At 38.9% G+C, this 24,708-nt stretch overlaps 1 protein-coding gene across 1 annotated transcript in view; it reads left to right on the forward strand.

Moving 5' to 3' along the window:
- ulk4 (unc-51 like kinase 4) overlaps nucleotides 1-24,708 on the forward strand; it is a 177,957-nt gene that overhangs the window by 111,925 nt on the left and 41,324 nt on the right. The window contains exon 18 of the mRNA XM_073847841.1: nucleotides 12,236-12,328. Within this exon, the coding sequence (XP_073703942.1) occupies nucleotides 12,236-12,328 (93 nt within the window). The remainder of the gene's footprint in view (nucleotides 1-12,235; nucleotides 12,329-24,708) is intronic.

Below are 24,708 nucleotides of genomic sequence, written 5' to 3' on the forward strand. Positions count from 1 at the left end.
AATGCCTGAAGTCCAGTGTCAAGTACCCACAGTCAGTGATGGTCTGGGGTGCCATGTCAGCTGCTGGTGTTGGTCCACTGTGTTTTATCAAGGGCAGGGTCAATGCAGCTAGCTATCAGGAGATTTTGGAGCACTTCATGCTTCCATCTGCTGAAAAGCTTTATGGAGATGAAGATTTCATTTTTCAGCACGACCTGGCACCTGCTCACAGTGCCAAAACCACTGGTAAATGGTTTACTGACCATGGTATTACTGTGCTCAATTGGCCTGCCAACTCTCCTGACCTGAACCCCATAGAGAATCTGTGGGATATTGTGAAGAGAAAGTTGAGAGACGCAAGACCCAACACTCTGGATGAGCTTAAGGCCGCTATCGAAGCATCCTGGGCCTCCGCATTGAAGCAGTCATTTCTGCAAAAGGATTCCCGACCAAGTATTGAGTGCATAAATGAACATAATTATTTGAAGGTTGACTTTTTTTTTTTTTTTTTTTTTTTTTTTTTTTTTTTGCTTTTAAACTATTATGCTTTTTCACTTTTTGAACTTTAGCCAGTGTGTGGTGTGTATGTTTGGGCATAAAAAAAAAACATCTACAAATTTACAAATCTCAAAGTCTACTCCAAAGGTAGATATTTAGTTTTTTAAAAAATCCCTTTTCAAGAATTACAATGAACGGCTCCTTTGGACTACAGCTTTGTTTTCCTGATGCTATGATGTCACAATGTAAATCCCACCTGTGAAAATTCAAATTGTTCGCGGGGGGGGGGATTCGCTTAACTTTAGCAATGTATTATGGACAGCCGGTTCTGGGATGCTTTAGCGAGCCGCAGGGCTCATGTAAAAAAAATTATGATTGAAATATTTTAAAAAATTCCTTATGCATTTTAGAATTAAGGGTCAGTTACATTTACTGTTACTTTGTAAAATGTTGCGGGTGAAATCCAGTCATTCGAATAGGAATCCACACAATCAAGTGTTTCAGGTCATGGCAAAAAAGTTCCCCATGCAGATTTTGCTCTTTTTCCAGTTTCATGTGAATTCACCATGCTGACCAACGAAAGTGGCTTGGTTTGAAAGTGTCGAAAGCCATGCTTTATACATCACTATGACATTGACAATAGGCAATGACCGTAAAAATGTGTTGACTTTTGACTTATGTGAATGCACCTTTAGTATACTGCAGGGTTTAAAATGATATTAGGTGTTTCCAAAATCCAACTGCCTGTTTTATATCTTTGTAGTTATGGAATATGTGCTGAATTCAGCCCTGCATGCTGTATTTGTTGTGTGTTGGTGTATTCATTGGTCTATTTAATTGTCTAGTTTTTTCCGATTTTCCAGTTACTGGACATCCCACTGGCATAAAGGGCAATGGGCACAATTGCAGATTCTAATACTTCTGGCCAAATTATAACAGGAGTTTCTAAAGGGCATTGCCGTTTTATGGCATACAAGGCCCTGCGGCCATTAACTCTCAGTATATTTACTGCAAAGTTAAAGTTTTCTATGGAATTGGTTTTACTACTAGATAATAGTAATGTGATGAGTGCGTTATGTGGTTAGTTCCTAATGAGAATATGTGTTGTTTCCTGGGATGTGGATGTTTTCTAGAAGGTCATGGTTGTAGTTTTATTGGAGTTGACTGGGGGTATTATTCCAGCAGGTCCAGGTTCTACTGTAAATCCTGTTCAGTGTAAGACAGTAGATCTAGCCTATCTGTGCAGAGCAGCTTTTTGATTTTGTGTTGTGTGAGGTGAGACCAGGGGCTACAGGTTGCTCCAGAGTGGTTCAACCTTGTTCATTGATTGTACATGTTGATGTACATATTAAATAATGTTGGGCTTAAGCTGTAACATTCATTCCACTGTCTTGAGAAAGGTGTTTTGTTCTTTTGTTGCTATTTTTTATTCCACTTTCACTTTCAGTGTGCATTGATAAGGCTGCAAGTTTCCCCTTTCACACCACTTTCAGAGAAGAGTTCTTGGTGCCAGATAAAATGTAGTTGAATTTAAAACTTTGCAGAATCTTGCAGAATCTGCAAAATGTTAACTATTTTACCAAAATAAGAGGGATTACACAACATGCGTGTTATTTTTAATTTAGTTCTGACCTGAATAAGATATTTCATATAAAAGCTGTTTACATATATAGTCCACAAGAGAAAAAAAATAAATATAATAAAAATGGCCCCATTCAAAAGTTTGCAAACACTTGACTGTTAATGCTGTGTTGTTACCTGAATGATCCACAGCTTTTTTTTTTTTTAGTTCATGAGTCCCTTGTTTGTCTTGAACAGTTAAACTGCCTACTGTTCTTTAAAAAAAAAATCCCACAGATTTTTTTTTTTTTGGAGCATTTTTGTCTAATTGAACCCTTTCCAACAATGACTGTATGATTTTGAGATCTGTCTTTTCAAACTAAGGACAACTGAGGGACTCATATCCAACTATTATTGAAGGTTCAAGTGCTCTAGAAGGAAAATCGATGCATTAAGAGCCAGGGGTGTAAACTTTTAAATGGAATGAGGATGTGTACATTATTATTTGGCCTAAATATCATATTTTTTCATTAAGTACTACCCTTCAGAAGCTACAGAAAATGCTTACATGTTCCCCAGAAGACAAAATAAGTTAAATTTACCGTTATTTTCAAATTCGAGGCTCTTATCTATGTCTGTCTATTCATTTTAGTTGAGTGTTTTAGAGTTTAACAGTAAATTAGACTAATTTCTGTTATTTGGATCTTTTATCAAAGTCTTTAATGTCCTTTTAGAGTGCTTTTTTATTTTTTTATTTAATTTTGACTTTTGATGTTCCTTTAAATATTTAATTTATATTTTCACAGATAGACTAACACCTTGAATGTGAGTATAGCAGCTATCCAAGGAATTCTGCATCTTTGCTATTACTGATTGATTGGTCTTATGGTTTTCTGTTGGTATTGTATGGTACAGTGTACTAAACTGTTTGCTAACGTTAGTTTGTCCTTTAGATATATACAGTAATTTGAGTTTTTTTTTTTCAGTGCTCTAAGAAATAATGCATTTCTGTTATAAATACTGTATTATTCACCTGAATGTGTCACCTCATATGACAGCTGACAAGTACAGACACAGACTTTCCCCAGTCTTATTGACGGTATGGCCATGGTTATTTCTCTGGAAAGGCAAAATGTTGTTATTTATACAGGACATCTTATTATTAATATATTTACTTCCCTGTATGTCCGTGAAGTCAAGCTGTAATGCCGTTCTTGCATTCAGATCCCCACAAATAAGCACATTTCCCTGAGTCTGGAAATGGCATGTCTCTTTTTCCAGTGTATGAAACATGTCTTCACTGTACTGGGGGGCTCTGGCGGTGGAATGTATACGCCACATAGGAAGGTGTCTTGTTGTGACAGGAAATGTTCTTTATGCAGTTTTAGCTAGATATGGTATTTGCTGATTTTCATGGCATCTATGTAGTGGGAACATTAAGAGTCTGCCTTGGCATATGTTTTTGTGAGTTAAAATAATTTCTCTGTAATTGGGAAGACAGTCTTTCTCTCTCGTATTCTTTATTAGCCTTTATCCTTCTTATGCCATAGTTATGTCTCCGATTTCAATTTTGTTTAAAAGTATGAATATGGCTGTTTGTGAATATTTGTATTAAACTATAGTATCAGCCTCTGATGTGCAGCCCATTGAGCTTTTACTGCCCATCTGATGCATATTCCACTTAAAGATTACACTTGCATTTGTTTTATTGAATCTGTGAAATGTATTTTTAAGAGAAGAGAAAAGAACGTCTCTAGGTTACGTATGTAACCCTAGTTCCCTGAGAAGGGAACGAGACACCGCGTCCCCTAGGGGTCGCTATTGGGGAACGCTGCAGCGTGACTCGTGTCTGAAGAATGCATAGAAAAACTCCATGAAATGGCCGGCGACAGCGTATGACGTCACTGCGGCGCGCACGTCGCTGCTGGTGCGTCACTACCGGGCGACACAGTATAAAGAGTCGCCGAAGTAAACATACACCCGCTTCACTGTCTGAAGCTTCTCGTCCGAGGCATGGTAAGAAGCGTAGGGGACGCGGTGTCTCGTTCCCTTCTCAGGGAACTAGGGTTACATACGTAACCTAGAGACGTTCCCTTCCGAGGGAACTCTCACCGCGTCCCCTAGGGGTCGCTATTGGGGAACGGTATACCAACGTCTCCATGCTGAGGGGAGTGCATAGTAGCGAGCACTAAGTGTAAATTCTGAGAGGAATTATCCCTATAGGACGAGGTGACAGCTGTCAGAACGTAACCTCCCCGGCCAAAGCCTGAACTGTTACTCACTTACCTGAATGGGTCAAAGGACCCAGAGCACAGCTCAGGTTGGAATCCGAGATTCCTTCGGAGGAACGGCTAAGTTAATACTTAGACTTAACTAGAACAGGAACTGCCAGTACTACTGAGTCTAGTTCCCTCAGTGAACTGACTCAGAAATAGCAACTAACAGGCCTGTCCCAAGACAGAGACCGTTCTAGCAAGGGTTATCCTCAGATAACGCACCCTGGATAACAGATGGTCAGGAGATATCTGAGGTGATATCGAGTGAAGTTGGGCCCAGGGAGACCGGGGTTTTAAACCAACTCAAAAAATGGGAACGAGTACCGCGTAACCCATACCGTATAGGATTTTAGAAAAGAACCCAAAAACTTGGTGGGAACTTACCACTTATGTGGATTTTAGGAAGTGTACAAAGATTCCGTGCGCACTTACCACTATTGTGGATTTCAGAAAGTGCCCAGGGTTTAGCGTGGGACACTTACCCTAGTAAAATGGGATTTGGAGACTGTGTTTTCCCCCATTTTGGGGGTTTCATATTAAAGTTTCATATTTGTCATAGGATGACAAGAAATAGGGGAGGAACCCTCCCTGATTAGAGAGGGGAGCAATGCTACACCCCAATCAGGACAGACAGTCCGCAAACTGTTAGTCGACTGATGAAATCATGGAGCTACTGACCATCATATAGTGGACGCAGACAGCGGACAGACCCCTAACCCCGACTTGCAGGGAGGAACATCCGTCCTTAAAAAGGGCAATGCTCTGAAGGGACCCTTTAGTGTAAAGGGGAGCATACTAGACCCAGTCCACATGGATGCCTACTAGGAGAAGGTGGTGCTCAGAAATTACCCTTCCTTGTAAGGGGAGCATACTCATCCCACTAGGAGCCGTGCTCTAAACGGGACCCTTGCGAAGGGGAGCGAACGTGCTCAAATCAGGACCTTGAGAAAGATAGAGGTTATTTCTTCCTTAGCCAAGGGAGAAAAATTCACCATGCGGCAGTGACGCTGCTTTGAGGGAACCCAAAAAGGTGAGCTGCCAGCAGCCTGAGGAGGCTTCAATCGTAGGAGCCTTCGCTTCTAGCATGTTAAGGGTAGGTTTCAAAACCCTGAGAAGCAGGGAGAAATGCCAACACCCGCCAGAAGGTGGTGCTCTAGTAGGACCCTTTCCGCAGAAAGGGGAGCAGCCGAGGTCATTTCAAGGTCCTGAAAAAGGAGGGGGAACTCCTAGTTAGTCATAAAGCCTGAAGGGGAGGTGACACTCGACCTGGAAGTCAGGCGCAAGCAGGCTCCTAACCCTGATTAACAGAGAGGAAAACCCGCCTGCCAGGAGGCAGCGCTCGGATTTCACCCTTCATCAGAAGGGGAGCTTACTCCTCCTGCCAGGAGCAGCGCTCGAGAGGAACCCTTTTTTTCAAAAGGGGAGCAATCATACCTGACTCAGGAAGCCTGATGACAGATTCTACCCAAATAAAGGGGAATTTGTCCACACGACAGTGCTGCTACTGACGAACCTTGAATTAAGGTGAGCTGCTGTCATTGAAGAGCTCTGAGAGGACCCTTTCCGCGGAAAGGGGAGCTACTAAAGTTACTTCAAGTTCCTGAGAAGGGAGCTCCTGGATAGTCATGGTGACAGACTCCTAACCCTGAAGGCCAGGGAGGAACGCCCGTCCCGACGAGGGGCGCTCATTGGGGACCCTTTCCTCGGAAAGGGGAGAGCCCAGCTCGTGCGTGAGGCCTGAAGAGTGAGAATCAGCCTGGACAAGAAGGACAGGCCCCTAACCCAGATGAACCGGGAGGAGAACCTGGTTCTGTCAACGAGAAACAGTACTCTAAATAAACCCCTTCTGCAGAAAGGGGAGTACTACCTCGGTTGAATCGACCCTGCCCTCGGGCTAACAGGGGGATCGACAGACCCCAGTCTAGGTGGACTTATGTTCCTGTCTCAACGGGACATAAATCCCCCGGAGCAGGAACTTATGAGGATAGACTCCTAACCCTGAAGGCCAGGGAGGAACGCCCATCCCGTCGAGGGGGCGCTCGTTAGGGACCCTTCCCTTGGGAAGGGGAGAGCCCAGCTCGAGTGTGAGCCTGAAGAGTGAGAATCAGCCTGGACAAGAGGGACAGGCTCCTAACCCAGATGAACCGGGGAGAAAGCCTGGCTTGTCAGCGAGAAGCGGTACTCAGAATAAACCCTTTCCGCGGAAAGGGGAGTACTACTTTAGTTACTGGAGAACTGAGAAATTGCTCCTTGGAGACAAAACTCAGGAGGTGCTGGAAAGAACCTTCGGCTGATGAGATCACTTCACAGGATCTAAAGTCCACAGAGAGAGTCTGGAAGAGGGATTCTCAGAAAAAGGCCTGCAAAGGACAAATGTTAAACATGCCAAGGGCAATCCTAAGAAAGAAACTTAGGGAGCTTACCTTGAAGAGGACATAAGTCCTATGTCTAACATATGCTGGGAGGGTGGTTTACCGCACGACCTGTGGCGTGGATAGGACGAACACTGCCGTAACCATAACCCGTAGGATCAGAGGGGGAGCATCCGCCGTGAACTCATCATGTTTTTCTCTGAAAACAAAAAACACAACACACAGGCCTGAGACAGTATTAAGTTCTTTTTCTTTATTAAAAGAAAAATATGGATCGTACTCACCCATGAGTGACCTGCATTTAACTCAAACTTAAACAAAACCTGTTTAAGGAGTTAAAATCCAGACCATCGGTTAATGGAGGTTCTTATGGGACATAAGAACCGCTGCGTGCAGTCTCATGTTGTAGGGCTCGGACCTGGGCCTTCATGGAGTGAAGGACTCAAAGGCAGTGATCTACCTAGCCCAAATCACATAAATCCAGAAAGGCCAATGAGCCTGGGAAAAACTAACAGATCAGTGAAAGACCTCCGGTTAGTCCTCCTGAAAACAGCCCGACCAAGCAGAGTGGGCTGTCTATTTAAACCCTAGCAGGGGAGACAGCACCATCTAGGCAAGAGCTTAAAAGAACTACTTTTCTGTTTCCAAACAAAAAGTAATCAGTAAGCCCACACACAGATATCCGCAGATATCTGTATGTGTAGGAAGGACCACCAGAGGTAAAACTGACTGAAAGCCTCCAGCCCTAAAGTAGGAAGAGTTAACATACAGCTAGCCTCAGACAGCTGTAGTTAATAAGACTGTTCTGCCATGATCTGCATAATCATGGTCGAACTAGTCTAGGAAAATCTCTCCCCTTTATATGTACACATATAAGCATACATAACATACATATGTATATACATATACATGCACACATATTTTATGGCAGTTAATTAACTCCACAATCGCGACGCGCAGCACATATTCGGCTCCCGCGGGAGCTAAACAAACTCCGCTCAGATGCCAAATTCCCTCGGGAATAAAACGAGCAAGGAGCCGCTGGCGACGCCGCGAATGCATCTGTTAATGCCGCGAGAGGCAAACATACTCATGCAAAATGAGGAACAGAGAAACTCACCTCCCTCTTTTGCGTACTGCGTTTTCGCGATAAGCCCATTAGTCCCTCGGGAGCTGGACGAGCTGTAATTTATCACACCCACGTAGCAAAGAGTCGTAGCAAGTGGGTATGAGAGCGTGCCTCTCGTTACAAACAAGCAATGAATGCACCGATCGCATTCTACTCTCTCAAGAGGTAATCTTGCTTGCGTTCTCCCCTCACAGCTCGGGCGGTGTGAAAGTGCGGGTATCAGATTACCACACACGTCACAAGCAGGCCTCCGGTGAGAGAATATGCACTCCTAGACAAAGAGAAGGCTGAAGACAGCGAAGAGGGTGTATGTTTACTTCGGCGACTCTTTATACTGTGTCGCCCGGTAGTGACGCACCAGCAGCGACGTGCGCGCCGCAGTGACGTCATACGCTGTCGCCGGCCATTTCATGGAGTTTTTCTATGCATTCTTCAGACACGAGTCACGCTGCAGCGTTCCCCAATAGCGACCCCTAGGGGACGCGGTGAGAGTTCCCTCGGAAGGGAACTTTTGCTTCATACACTTATTAGCAAACATTGTAGGTTTTCCGCTTAACACTCTTTCCAAACTAGCAATGTAGCGTGACAAAAGTCTACATTTGCTGTTGTTTGTCATATTATATTTAACATGCAGCTTTTTATCCTCTCTAATGAGCAAAAACTAAACATACTCTCCTGAACTGTCCACTCCCTCATATGTTGCATTTAGAAGTTTAGAAAAAAAAACATTTTAGTAAAATTGTTTGTGCATATATAATATAATATAATATAATATAATATAATATAATATATAAAAAAAAAAAAAAAACTTGAGATAATGCTGTTGTTCCAAATTTTGGGGCCAGTGAGTTTATTTTATTTTTTTTTTTGGAAAGAAAAGTATGCTTTTATTCAATAAGGATGTTAAATTGAATTAATCAAAAGTGACAGTCAAGACATTTATTAAATTACAGAGGATTTCTATTTGCAGGAAATGCTGTTTTTTCATCTTTTTTTGTTTTTTCACTGAAGAATCCTATAAAATCAACTGTCACAGTTCTCACAAATTAAGCAGCACAACTCATAATCATATTTCATGTGAATAATTTTGCTGAAAATTCAGTTTTGCCATCAAATCAATAAATATATTAAATATTAAGATAACACTTTATAATAATGGAATCTTATTCTAAAGTGTTACAGAGCATTGTTTCAATTAAAAAATATCACATACTTTAAATAAGTATATAGAGTATGTTAAAAAATAATGCCTCTTAAATATTTTTTTTATGTGGCTTTTTTAAAAATATAGATTAACTGTTGTTTAACAATGAGTAGCTTGAGAAGGTACTGTTAATTTAACTTGAATAGCTTGTACTTTATGCTGATACTCAAAAATCTGAATAACTGTGCTGGCAGTTGAAGAAGTGAAAATGGGGCTGTTCTCCTTAATGCATCACTTACAATGGAGGTAAACTGAAGGCTTAAAAGGTCAAAATATGAAGTGTGTTTTTGCTGAAGCATGTGTATAAACTATTCAGTAAAACCAAGTTTATAATTCTGAGCTAATTCATCATATTTGAGGTGAGCCTTTTCTAGTTGGATGAGTGTCTAGTAATCACATATATCACACTTAACCAACAGAAATTATGTTGATCCCATTTCTAGTGTCAAGTACCTTTCTAATACCATTATGCATATTGGGGCGAAAGTTACCAGCTCTACTTGCCATTATGTCATCATGACAATGCAGTTGTATGTTTGGATAAAACTTTACAAGGTCAGTAATTCTGTCAATTGTGTAAACGTAAGGTCTCCATCCAAAACATTTAATTTTAAGTCTTACAAATCTATTAATATATTTAGTATTTCTTAATGTTTACTGTCTAGCCCCATTTACAAATGTAAATTTAAACTGAATAGGGTCATTGGTAACACTTTACAATAAGATGTCATTTGCTTACATTAGTTAATGTATTAACTAACATGAACGAACAATGAACAATAAATTTATTACATTTATTTTATTTTATTTTATTTTCAGTTTTTGTCTGTGATAATTAACATTGTGCCACAGAGAAAATAATACAGAGAAATTGTTTTCAACTCAGATTATTACTTTAAACACTATTGCTAATGTCTCCACTGGGGAAAGTGCCAAAATAATTTTTCCACCATACTAATTTCCATCCGTTTTACCTCTAACCATTACTTTTGCATAAATTATAGATGGGTCAGGATGATATTATAGAGGGTTCATCCAGAATCGAACTAGCAGGATACTGTGGTCAAGTATTTTTTCTTGAAAAATAACTCGATTTTTGAAGCACTAACTCTGTTCCACAACAGAAAATTGTCAAAAGCTATTGTTTCTTCTTTAATCTAGGGCTAGGAACAACTAATCAATAAAATTGATTTAAAAAAATGATAATGAAAATCAGTTGGAGAACAAAAAGTAATTTAAAAAAATCTGCCTTTAACAAACTCTAAATACTATAGTGTATATCTTGATAAATATTCTCTTTACATCTACAATAAAAAAATGTATATCCCCATTTATATCTCAATTTTCTCAATTTGTTGGAGCTTGATACAAACTTTTCAGAAAGTAAAAATTAAAAAAAAAATACTAATAGTAATGGCAACACTTTAGAATAGGTAACACTTATTCACTATTAACTATGACTCTCCCCACCAATAAATGTAGGATTAGGGATGTAGAATAAGGTCATGTAGAATAGGGCATTAATATGTGCTTAATTAGTACTACTAAATTGCTATTATTCTAGTAATATGCATGCTAATAATAAGCAACTAGTTAAGAGACTAAAATAAAGTGTTACCATAAAAAGAATTATTTTTTATATAGAATTTAAGAAAAACCACTCTTAATCCAGATGTGCTTTCTTAATTTTTCTTGGTCTATCTCGTTTCTCATGTCACAGTCTGCTGCTAATCCTGTCATTCTCTTTTTCTCGTTCCAATAGTTATACATTCATATTTTATTTTCCCTCTCTCACCCTCGCCGTCCCGTCCTCTTGTTTGTAAACATTTCTCACTCTGTCGCCCTCATTTCTTGAGCTGTTCTCCTGCTTTCTCTCTCTCTTTCCTCCTTTCCCTACACCCCCCAGCCCCCCCCCGTCCTCAGGGAGCGCTTGCCTGCTACTGTCGCCGTAGGCATGCTTTTAGGGGGTTCATGTCTGGATCCTCTCCTCACTGATGATTAGATTGTTATGCAATGACAACTGCTATGCAGATACCAGCAGGATACATCCAGCCACTCACTCCGAGTGCATCCACCACACCTTTTACCCATAATTACTCGCCGCGGACATCTTTGTCAGAGTTACCGAGCGCACGCGTGCGAGCGTTCGTGTTCGATTTCCAGTACTTTGACGTCTAATAGTTCCCGGTGCTATTTTTACCGGTGTGCTTCAGCAGGCCCGTGGTAAACAGCGCTTTAAAGTCAAATATGTGGCACACAGGACTCGCAGGAAGTCACTCCCCTGTCAGTTCCTCCTCAACCCTCATTATCCACCCAAGGCCTTTGTCTTTCACTCAGCGTCCTTCCATACATATTTATGCACGGACATTGCAAAAAAGGAGCGTGTAATGGAATTCAGTTCTCCGAGAGGAAAAAAAAGACAGCGACAGAAAGAGAGAAATGCAAAGCTTATTAAAAAAGTGTCCGCGCAACCCAAATTCATTTGGGTGATAATGATGAGCGAGACGTTCCCTCACACTTTTCCCACTGCGCTGACTGTCCTTCCCTCTCACGTTCACGGTTTCTCTCACGATGTCAGCTCGAGCTCCATCATTAATATTTGAAATGAGTGAAGGGAGTTTAATTGTAAAAAGCTGCAGTCCTATTAAGCGAAGGCTTGCTGTAATCTCATTGCCCCGGTCTGTCAATCTGCATGAGGATCCCAGACACTCACATTCACTGAAATATTAGCCAGCTAGAGACAGCGCCATGAACTTTTGAACCAGACGGCTGATCTCGCTGATGGCTGATGGGTAACAAAGTTTGTGTTTCTCATGCATTTTTTGCCGTTTTTGTCTATTTTTGTCTGTCTCTCTCCCTTACTCTCTGACAGCTGTTACTAAAGAGTAAGATGTTGTGTCTGTTGGTAGACAGGGAGCTGTACACATTGTTCCATTCCAGCAGCAGAGCTGGGCAGTGTGCAGAGACCCCGGCACCTCTGAGGAGCGTCTCTGTTAAAAATAGCACCAGCTTCAAGCTACTGTACTTCCTGTGATGATTACATGAGCAGGAATCTCTCAGACGCTCAATCCTCTGCTGCGTTGGGTCTTGAGTTCTCTTCACGCATCCCCCCAATGACTGACTGTCCTCATTTTCTTCCGTTCGCTTCCCCTGCTTTCTCCCTCTTGTTTTTTCTTCTCGATCTAATAATGCTCTCTCTCCTTCTCTTTTTTTGTAGAGATCAGACAGTAATGAAGACACTGAGGCTGCAGAGGAACTACTTCTCATCAACAAGCCGCTGACAGACCTAAACAACCTCCTCATTCAGCTGGTCAGTCAGTCTGTTTATGTGTGTGCTACTGTCCATACTAATTTTTTCATCTGTTTTGCGTTTAACCAATCCTTTTCTATAAATTAGGGGTGGGTAAGGATGGTCTACTAGTCATCTAGCAACCAACTCGTCGGATACTGAGATCAGCTAGTGAATTATTTTCTTCTAAATTAAAAAGATTTCTTAAAAATCAATTAAAAAAAACACACATAATAGAAATGATCAACAAAAAATGTTGTGTTAAACTTACGGAACGCAACAGCTATTAATTTGTAGCCCGGAAGTATGGATTTTGCTGAAATAGTTGTTGTTGCGCATTAAAATAAGGTTTAAAATTATATGATAAATAGAATTTTATGAGAAAAGTAGCTCTAAATTGGATATAAAGGTAAAAAAGTTTCTTAAAGTTTCTAAAAACTAAACTATTGTTTGCATGTGATGTTAGCATAGAATATATAGATGCACTATATTTGTTTTTATAGCCTTCAGTTTTCTACAAAATGTTTGTTTTTCAATTAAAATTATATATTTTTATTCTGATTAATCAGTTCATTGAATAAAAATCAGTTATTGATTATCAAATAATTGTTAGTTGCAGCCCAACTTTAATTAAAGATTTATCCGTTTGGAATTAAATTCTTATAGGCTCAAATTAAGTAAATCATTACCATTTGTATTTTAATATTATTTTTAAAAACCAAGTTCATCCTCGCTAATTTCATGCAAGCTGTGAATTTATTTTAATGTAAAATATCTTAAAAAGTAGTATTTATATATAAAATATCACAAAAACCCTTTGGATAATGCATACATGGACACCCCCCTACAGTTACAGTCACACACTTTTCTTGGCCTTCTGAATGAATACAAATAGTATAATTCTGTTTTGTGATTAATGTTTTGCTTAAGTGTTTTTTTTTTTCTTTAATTGCTAATGCAACCTTTTTACACCGCAGACTGAACAAAATTAGCATTGCTTGGTAAATGGTCAACAAAGTATTGATAGTTGTGTAAATATTGTCATACTAACAGTTGTCCGAATCTATTACATACTTTTCTATCAAAGTTATCTGACATTATCAAGATGAATTGGTTCTGACACAGTTTAACTCTGAATTATTGTCATATTTCATTACTATTTTCTAAACTATAGTGAATAAACTGTGATAATGTGAGAAATGTTGAAGGTTTTACTGTAACTGTGATCATTTTTTCCCATTATAATGCATAATCCGCTGGTCTATAATATTGCTTTGTGCAGTAAAAGGTTATGTAGCCTATTAATTTGAATATCTCTATTGAAGGACTGTCATTAACATCCAGATAGTACTCAGAAACACATCAGAGGCTACTTATACAGAACTGCCTTATTATTTTCATTAAATAGGACACTAGAGAACTGGCAGGAAAGTATAGAGAGACCGAGGGGGAACACATCTGGGGCGTGAGCCAGGCCAGGTTCAAACCCAGCTAGCCCCTGTGCTATGACTCGGACATACAGGGTTTACTTAAAACTGACTAGTCATTCAGACAGTCTACCAACTTTGTTTTGAAAATGTTGTTTTTCACATCCCTAACTTAAATCTGTCAAATAAATCTCAATGTTCTTGCCCTCCACTATGGGACATTTTAAGACCATAGCCTTAAACATTTATGAAACTTAGGGACCAAAAATGTCTTCTCCGTTCTTTGACCTGCACGCTACCTTCACCTGGAGTTCACAGAACTACCTTGAGGTGCTGAACTGAAATATTGATTGAATTCATCATCCATCCATCATCAGAGCAGATTCACTTTCAAAAATCAAGACTTTGTCTTCAGTAATGATTTTTTTTTTCTTGTAAAGAACCCGTAGTCCCTGCCATTAAGATGCTTGGAGTCTAAAATGCTTTAAAACCAACTCTTCCTACATTTTCTGCAAAACTACAGAACGTACCTGTACATATATTTCACTGCAGCTATAATCACAAATATTTGATAAATAAACACTTATTTTTGTGCATTTCCTTGCACGGTACTGTATTATGTCCTCAAAACACATGTGCTTGATTTGTAAACTAATGCATTTTGATGTTTGCATTACATAACAGATCTGTATGGCTTTTCAGACATACTAAATTTACCCAGTAGCACATCTGGTACAGCTTTGCACTTGCCATGTGAAGTGCTGGGAACGAGTCTCTTGAAACACAAGTTACGACACTCCAAAAAAAGCTCTAAGCCTCGTAGGAGGAAACTAAAGCAGCATGGTTGGTTCAGCAAATGCATTATTTCAAGTTTGCAACACTATTGCTTAGATTTAGAGTATATTACATTTATTTTAAAAGTATTTATTGGCATTGGGCACAATACATTTCAACTGCCATGAAATGTACAACAATGTAATAATGCGTTTCCATTGTCACATTTACATTTTTCTGAGAAAATTGAACACTTTAGCACCAGTCAATGAACGTTTTACTTTGAAAGTGCTGTGAATGCAATGTCGTTTGGCAAAAATATACTAACAAACACTAGGCTTTTTATTTTAAAAAAAACATTTGCAATGCAGAAAAAAACATTGCTTATAGCGCTGCTTATAGTGCAGCGATGCTTTATGTTTTAGGTGCTTACTAAAGATAACACATTTGGATTTAAGTTTATTATAAGCTTGTTCTTATTTGCCATTTTTATAGCAAGATCTTGCAACACTGAGTCAAGATGTACCTCCTTCCCTGTTATTTCCTGCACCACAACTTTGATATACATTTAAATTAGGGGTGGGCATAGATTAATTTTTTTAATCTAGATTAATCTAGATTAAATCTTGGAATTAATCTAGATTAATCTAGATTAAAATGGCTAATTTGAATTCTGCTGAAGGCATTCAGAATATGTGTGCTACCCAAATAATGACTAAAAGTAAGTCTTCGAGAACGGGCCAGGTGGCGCATTAGATCAGGCGCTCATCTCCTGTTTCCAAAATGCATCACAAACTGCTTGACAATTGCATTTACAACATAATTACCTATACAAACTTGTGTAACCAAGTACTTCTGCGCAAAAGGCTGCACGGCGTGCGCGTTCCCGTTAAATACACAGACGCGCACGGGCATGGATTTCTGCATGCATTGTCTTCCATTAAACTGTGTTGCTTTTAGAAGCGTCAATTCAGTTGTTGCATATAGTTTAATGTCTTTATTTCGGGATTATCAAAGTAAATTATAACTCAAACATGAGATTTTACTGGGGCACAGCAGATTTTCACTGGGGCACGTGCCCCAGTAAAAAGGGTCTAGCAACGCACCTGCCCTGAAGCGGCTTCATAACTGCATCCATGTTTGCACGTCTCATTTGATGTGGTAATTTCACAGAAGTTGAAGACTCGTTCTCGCCCCCTACAGTGCAATTCGACTAGGTATACGTCATCCGCGCTAAAATATCAAGGTGAAAGTCATCATATCTTGCGTAGTTTAGACCCAGCTCCCAACCCAACTTTGAGAATAGATTAACGGCGATAGTTTTTTTATCGCCCGATAAGAGTCTCACGTTAACGCAGCACGTTAACGCCGATAACGGCCCACCACTAATTTAAATACATCATTAAATGGTTAGTTCACCCAAAAAATGAAAATGCTGTAATTAATTACTCAACCTCATGTCATTCCAAACCCACATAATCTTTGTTCATCTATGGAACACAAATTAAAATATTTTTAATGAAATCTGTGAGCTTTCTGACACTCCAAAGACAGCAAGGGTTCTAGCAAGGCCCAGAAAGGTACCATGTGACATCAGTGGTTCAACTGAAGCTACGAGAATACTTTTTGTACTTCCTCTGCTTGTAAACAAGGTGCAGCACATGCAAGTTTATGTTAGCAGCACCACATTCATCATGGTATTCTCATGGTATAATGGTGGTAGACTGTAACTTGGGGGAAAAAAATGTTGAATAAAGTCATTATTTTTGAGGGTTTTCGTGCAAAATGTATTCTCATAGATTCATAAAATTACAGTTAAAACACTGATGTCACATGGACTATTTTGTCAATGTTCTTGGTACCTTTTTGTACCTTGAACATGGTAGGACCTTGCTGTCTATGCAGGGTCAAAAAGCTCTTGGATTTCATCAAAAATATCTTGATTTGTGTTCTGAAGATGAACAAAGATCAACGGTGAGTAATTAATTATAAATTTTTCATTTTTGAGTAAACTATGCCTTTAACAACTAGTTGTTCAGTTAATATCTATACACACTGTAATTTCTGCAAATGCGGTTAGCACTTTTTGCATTTTTCTGGAGTCAGTTCAGTTGTAGAATGTGGTTTTCACAGAACAGGATTAAGCTCTAAAAAGTGGATTGACAACCAAATTTAGCTATAGTTTATAAATAGCCATTATGAAGTCAGTGAGATACATTATTTCACTGTTGGCTGAGCTCTAGTCTTACACTTACAGCAGACTGTTCCATGCGTAGTCTCAAAGGTTCCAGGGTTGACACAATGTCAGACTGAAGTACCCTTTTTGGCTCTAATTGGAACTTTTATTTTTAGATTGCTGATGATGTGTGGACAATACAGTGGTTTGTAGTAGAGAAATACAAAGATATCGGATCATGCCTGATGACAGAATAAGAATGTAATTTTAATAGCAATTTGCATTAGTTTGATTCCACTGTGTCCAACAATAATTTCATGATATATAATAAAGAATTCTTGTTGTGAGATCCATTATTAGATTATAGTAAGTGCGTGAGGGCTGTTTTCACCGTCTGCTTTCCATCGCATTTTCATGTGTCATTAACCGATCCCTATAATGAATAATGGAGCATCCATTTCAAAAATAATCAATTCAGATGAGTGAGACATTCATAATTGAAAAGAGAGATTTACCTCTCATTCGTTGCATGGAAGCCGCAAATTGACAGAGCGATAGATTGAATTTCATCGCCACTGAATTTTCTGTGTTTACCAAGGTTTTGTATCTTTCACTCATGAGAGCATATTAGGACAGCCAGCCGTAGATGAAGACTCTATGCTGCCTTTGAAAAGAGAGTCTGGGTGTTTGTTGGAGATGCAATAAACAGAAATGCAGTTCAGTGTGGAAGGCTTTGTTGTATCATATTCCATTGTTGTAGTTTCAAATATTGCACACTGTATATGACTCTCAAGTCTGATAGAGGCTTTCAGCTGACACGTCTAGATGAGACTACACTGACAATTCCATCTATTGAAGATGGAGAGAGAGAGAGAGAGAGAGAGAGAGAGAGAGAGAGAGAGAGAGAGAGAAATGAAAGTGGTTGGCATAGTAATGCACTGTGGCATAAAATTCTCACAGATGGCAGAAAGACCAGAGACCAGCTCCCCACCAACACACTCCACTCAACTCGGTAACCCTCAGACATGCATCCAGGTTCTGTGTGTGTGTGTGTGTGTGTGTGTGTGTGTGTGTGTGTGTGTGTGTGTGTGTGTTTGAGTGGCAAGCTGTGCCCACATGACCCTCAAGGCAGAATCCAAGCTGATTCTGCCCACTGTGCCAGGAAAAACTGACAGACGCATTGTTACACAGCAAAACTAGCATGCATTTCTGCTGTGAAAAACATCTTAAACCCTGGATTTTTTTGTGTGTTATCTAAAATCTGATATCCAATAATTCTCTAGCAAATCAGTCATGACATTGTTTTTTAAGTGTTTTATGTGATGGGACCACAGCTGACCACACTAAAAGCCAGGTCTAAAGATACCTATTATGTATTTTTTATCTAGCCTGGTCTCATTGTTTATACATAGATGTTAATATGTAACATTTACAAGCACAAAATGTACATTAAGTTTTTATTGATGCTAAAACGTACCTAACCCTTCAATGTTTAAAACAAATCGCTATATAGTTTAGCTAAAAAATATAAAATATTTACCTTTTTTATCATTAAGATATGTCAATGCATTTTTATTATTCGATTTCGATATTTAGACCTCTTAACCTACCCCCAAACCTAAACCTACCAATTCTATAGCGAATATGCATTTTTATCATTTTATCATTAAGCGATTTAGATTTTTAGAACCCCTAACCTACCCCAAACCCGAACTTACCCATTTTATAGCGAAAAGGCATTTTTACAATTTTATCAATAATCGATTTCGATTTTTATACCTCTTGACCTACCCCCAAATTTAAACCCACCAATTCTATAGCGAATACGCATTTTTATCATTTCATCAATAAGCGATTTAGATTTTTAGACATCTTAACCTACCCCCAAACCTAAACCTACCAATTCTATAGCGAATATGCATTTTTATAATTTTATCGCTAAGTAAATTAGGTTTTTTAAACCCCTTAACCTACCACTAAATCTACCAATTTTATAGTGAATATGCATTTTTATAATTTCATCAATAAGCGATTTAGATTTTTAAACATCGCAATCTACCGCCAAACCTAAACCTACTCATTTTATAGCAAATATGCATTTTTATAAATTCATCAATAAGTGATTTAGATTTGTAGGCCTCTTAACCTACCTAAACCTATACCTACACATTTTACAGCTAATATGCATTTTTATCATTTTATCGTTAAGCAATTTAGATTTTTTAGAGCCCTTAACCCACCCTCCAAACCTAAACCTACCCATTTTATCGTGAATATTCATTTTTATAATTTTATCAATAAGCGATTTAGATTTTTAGACATTGTAACCTACCCCCAAACCTAAACCTACACATTTTATATCAAATTTGCATGTTTATCATTTTATCGCTAAGCAATTTAGATTTTTAGACCTCTTAAGCTACCCCCTAAACCCAAACCTGCCCATTTTATTGTGAATATGCATTTTTATAATTTTATCAATAAGCGATTTAGATTCCTAGAACTCTTAACCTACCCATTTAATAGTGAATTTGAATTTTTATAATTGTATTAATAATTGATTTAGATTTTTATACCTCCTAACCTACCACAAACCTAAACCTACCAATTTTATAGCAAATATTCATTTTAATAATTTTATCAATAATCGATTTAGATTTTTAGACCTCCTAACCTACCCCCAAATGTAAACCTACCATTTTTATAGCAAATATTAATTTTATTATTTTATCAATATGCAATTTAGATTCTTAGACCCCTTAACCTACCCCAAACCTAAACCTACCCATTTTATAGCAAATAGAAAATGTAATTGACCGAAATATGCAGGAAAATTACCATTTTAGTAACATTATAGCATTAAAAATATTTTTTTTATAGTTGCTAATCCCACTCCTACCTTTAACCATAACTATTTCTATACAGTTTAAGAAAAATCATGACAGACAGATAGGTGAAATCAATCATTTATTTATTTCAAAAGCGTCAAAAGCAGTACCAAAAGCTGTCTAAATGACAATGCGTTGCAGCCGGAGTCCGCTTTGGTGAAATACGGAGGGTTTGTGTGGGGTGCACAGTGGATTTTAAGTTGTTAATTGCTGAAAGTATTATCAAGATTATTATCCTGATCCACTCGGTAAAAGCGTGCATTTCTAATTCAAACACACCCTACCAGAAACATGGCATGTTGCAATCTGTGACGAAGCAGGCAAGAACCAATGAGCATTAGATTTTCCTGCTATGAAACCTGTTGTTTCTTGAAGCGGCGACATTGCTGCTTGAAGCGATCGCTGCTGACTCTGAGGATGGCACAAATCAGTTTGGGACTGTTCCTTGCAGTTGTATGGATTCTGAACATTTGGATTACAATAAAAATTATTTCTTTTTGTAATTGTTGTATTTTTGGTGTATTTTATGGTTCTATTTTTAGTCAGCATGTCAAAGAAAACGCCTTTTCTGTCCTATCAAAAACAAAGTAAATATGTACTGGTGGTGGGCATAGATTAATTTTTTTTAATCTAGATTAATCTCACTGTAATCTTGGAATTAATATAGATTAATCTAGATTAAAATGGCTAATTTGAATTCTGCCGAAGGCATTCAGAATATGTGTACTACCCAAATAATGACTAAAATTAAGTCTTTGAGAACGGGTTTCTCAAGCCAGGTGGCGCATTAGACCGGGGCTCATCTCCTGTTTCCAAAATGCATCACAAACTGCTTGACAATTGCATTTACAACACAATTAACTATATAAACTTGTGTAACCAACTATTCCTACACTGCATGCGTAAAAGGCTGCGCAACGTGCGCGTTGCAGTTAAATACACAGACGCGCACGGGCATGGATATCTGCGCGCATAGTCTTCGGTTAAACTGCGTTGCTTTTAGAAGCGTCAATTCAGTTGTTGCATATAGTTTAATGTCTTTATTTTGGGATTATCAAAGTAAATTATAACTCAAATTTGAGATTTTACTGGGGCACAGCAGATTTTCACTGGGGCACGTGCCCCAGTAAAAAGGGTCTAGCATCGCCCCTGCCCTGAAGCAAACCTGGTGGCTTCATAGCTGCATCCATGTTAGCACGTCACGTTTGATGTGGTAATTTCACAGTAGGCATACACACAGGTTCGAAGACTCGTTCTCGCCCCCTACAGTGCAATTTGGCTAGGTATACATCTCCGCTAAAATATCAAGGTGAAAGTCATCATAGCTTGCGTAGTATAGACCCAGCTCCCAACCCAACTTTGAGAATAGATTAACGTCGATATTTTTTTTTTTATCGCCCGATAAGAGTCTCATGTTAACGTAGCACGTTAACGCCGATAACGGCCCACCACTAATTTGTACGTTTAGATGCTGTAAATACATCAGTATTGTACATTTTAGTGTCTGTAAAAATGTAAGTAAATGTACATTTTGTAAAACCACATTTTACGTAAAATACATACAAATTATCATGAGATCACATTGTTTTATCACGCTGTGATCAAATCACTGAAAACATACTTGGAGATGGTCTGTGAAGGATTCTTACCGCAGTTAATGAAGATGTAAATCCAAAGTGTATGTAAAATGTAATTACTATGTAATAAATATGTAATTAAGTAATAAGAAACTCCACTTTGCAATTTGCTCAGCAGATTCAATTAACAAAATCCAAAATCAAATAATTTAAACTTGGAATCATGTTTCTCTCATTTATCACTACAAAGAGATCACTTAAAGTCTTTTTTTATCAGTTTTAATCCTTTTTATCATCTTTTACTCACAGGAAACTCCACAAATTATGAAAATTCTGTAATGATGGAAAATCGGCAGAATGACTGAAATGTTCCAGTTAATGCAACCTGGTGTAATAAGCGGCAATTGGCACTTTTTATACATAATTGTGGTGTGATCTCTATTTAATCACACTAAAGATGCATTGGAAGGGAGTCAATGCAGTTAGCCTTAAAAATATCCAGATATAATTTGGATGTGAAACCATGTTTTTGCAAAACCAATTTTTATGAATAAATGTGGTCTGGCTCTGTGACACTATGAAAGCTCTGTTTGAGCCCAAAACCAACATTGGCTGTTGTTTGACCAGTTGTTTGGGAAAATATGTAAAGGCAAACATATTACAGTGTCATGTACATTCTGGAATAGCTGAAAAAAACACATAAATAAAAAACCATTGGTACGTTTCTGTCTACTCCCTAGCTCAGTAAATATTGCCCAGGGAGTCAGACATTTTCAGAGCTGATTTGCTCCTTATAAATTACATAGTGGACAGTAAAAAACAGGACACATTGGCTATTCACTGTATTACTTACTTGAACCCTCATCATGTCTTCTCTATAAAGTCATCAGAAGCAGCTGAGTGCATTTTTCATTATGATCCCGTACTTTTTAACAGTTACAGTGAAGATGTATGATAAACAAAATGAATGATGCCAGCAGGATTTCAGTCATCTCATCATACGGCAACGTTGGTTAATAAATGCCAGCTGTGTTTTTAATGAACAACATCATAACTGTGTCGCAGGCAATTGAATCATCAGTGCCCCACTGTTTTGCACATCAAGAAAAATTATATGCATATATAAAATATAAATTTAAGGTGTTGTATTGCATACAGAGTAATACATTTACATTTGTTAACAGTGCAAGTATTAAAGGATTTTTTTTTTTCTAAAAGTTTTTTTTAATAGTTTCAAATGAAGTACATATCACATTGCAGGACATTGCTGTCACTGCTTGAAATTTAATGTCAGCTACCCGCCTGCAGAATCGTGCAGAAAGATTTCCACAGAATTTCGTCATTCAGCAGGACATTCATGACATTCTACACATCCACTGGCCTATGCATTTAGTCTATTAAATATTTATGCAAAACTAATAATGCTATTAATAAGACATCTTATTCCTAAACACACAGTTCACTGTATTTAAATCCATACACATTCAACAGAAAATGTTGAGGAAAAGTCAGAACACTGAACAGAAGTACTAAAATCACAAAGTTCTGTGACAGAATGCCTCATCTGTAATCTAAAACTCTAAAAGCCTTCAGGTTCTGCAACTTGACAATGAATTAATCGAAATTATAATTAGTGCTTCTATTCATAGTCCTTGTGGATATGTTATAATGCTGTTGTACTATTAAAGCAGGCAGTTTAAACAGGACTTCCTACAAATATATTTGAATGTGAAACATGTGGGTAGGCCAAAATATTTTAACCACTTCACAACTAATACATATACCCCCGGTTTCACAGACAAGGCTTAAGCCTAGTCCTAGATTAAAATGTAAATCTGAGCTGTTTCAACTGAAATAAAATTGCACTGATTGAATCTAAAGTATGTTAGTGCCTTTGTTTTGTCTCAAGATGCACACCAGTGATTTTTTTTCTAAGCACATTTATAAAAAATTACTCAAATGTCCTAATTGAACTATGGCCTAGTCCTGGTTTAGTCTATGCCCAGTCTGTGAAACTGGGCCATAGAGTTTGGTTTAAATTACTTCCAGAGGTTACTAAATATGGCTTCACTCTCTCATTGACCTTTGGTTTTAAACCATTTTTTTTAATAAATATAGGGCACTGCTTTTTAAAATAAGGCTTTATATTTATTTAATAATAATAATAAAAAAAAGCTATAGCCATAGGAGTGGGACACACTGCATTGGATGACTTTCTGTGTGTGTGTGTGTGTGTGTGTGTGTGTGTGTGTGTGTGTGTGTGTGTGTGTGCGCGCACACATATGCATATATGTGGAAGCAGGTCACCAGGATAGGACAGTATACCAGTATTTTGACAAGGGCGAATGGCGCCCAAGGATCAGTTGAACAGATTGTCTATGTGTGCTAGGGACATACTGCATATTAAGTAGTTCATCCAAAAGGAAAATGTGTCACCTCAAAGTCTTCGCTTAATATGAAAGCCTTTTCATGTGTTTACGCCACACGCTTTTCATTTTTGGTGGTAAATATTCTGAGTTTGCCCGCAAACAATCACACATGATCTTCCCTGCAGTCTGTTTACGCGGCGGCTGAGTTCACAGTTTGAAGCAACACATGGTTTGAAAAATGTAATTTGCAGTGTTGTTTGTTCCAAAGGCAGCGGCTCACGAGGTGGTGGGAAATATCGATCGCCTCAAATACACAGGCCCAGTTTTGTGCCCGAGTACATGCAGAGGTCATGAGAGGCCTACGCGTTACACGTCCCCATAGGCTTCGGTTCTCCTCCTCTTCTCATTCTTTCTTTCTCTCCTCCAATCATCCTTTCACAGCCCACAGTGGCATTAACACTCCCTAATCTCCCTGATTCCTGTGTGCTTTTCAGCCCACAGTCCCATTAGACTCCTCAGCCTGATTTCCCCGATGCATCTACAAGCCCTGCTAAGTAAACAGGGTGGATTTGGGAGGCCGTCTAAGCAGGTGTTAACTCTTGTTCTGCCCTGACTCCGCGCTGGCATGTGAACAATACCGGAGCCGCGGAGCCCGTGGATGCACACCAAAGGCCTTTCAGCGCCGGGGATCTCCCTCCGGTCAGCCTCCTCTTTGGGCCGGGGAGGGGGCAGCGCTCTTTGCGGGTATTGTGTGGCCTCCTAAAGCCCCGCACTCCATTCTGGAGTGGCCGGCGACATCACAAAGAGGGGCGGGATTAGGCGCGGCTGGCCCTTGCCCCAGAGTCTCTTGGGATTATGCCTTTATGGCAGAGGGCAGTAACAGATCAGTGCCGAAAAGAGGCTGGAATCCCTGAGCCGGCCACACAGGGCTTTGAGGCCGAAATGAGCGGCAGAGAAAATCCCCACGGCCCTTGTGTGTCGCTTTTTGTCTTTATCTCAGTCTTAGGCTGAGCGGGGATTGTTGTGGTCTGGGTTGAGGACTCGCACTCCATGCCGCTCCCCTGATGGACATGTTAAGCCTGTAACTGCAGTCTCCACAATCTCTGAGGATGAGAACATAACTCTTCCTGTTTTGACATTTCAGCTCCCCTCTGCGATTATATCACTGCCAATATGGGAATTTTCTGTGT

Source organism: Garra rufa, chromosome 9, assembly GCF_049309525.1.
Source record: "Garra rufa chromosome 9, GarRuf1.0, whole genome shotgun sequence".
Lineage (NCBI taxonomy): Eukaryota > Metazoa > Chordata > Actinopteri > Cypriniformes > Cyprinidae > Garra > Garra rufa.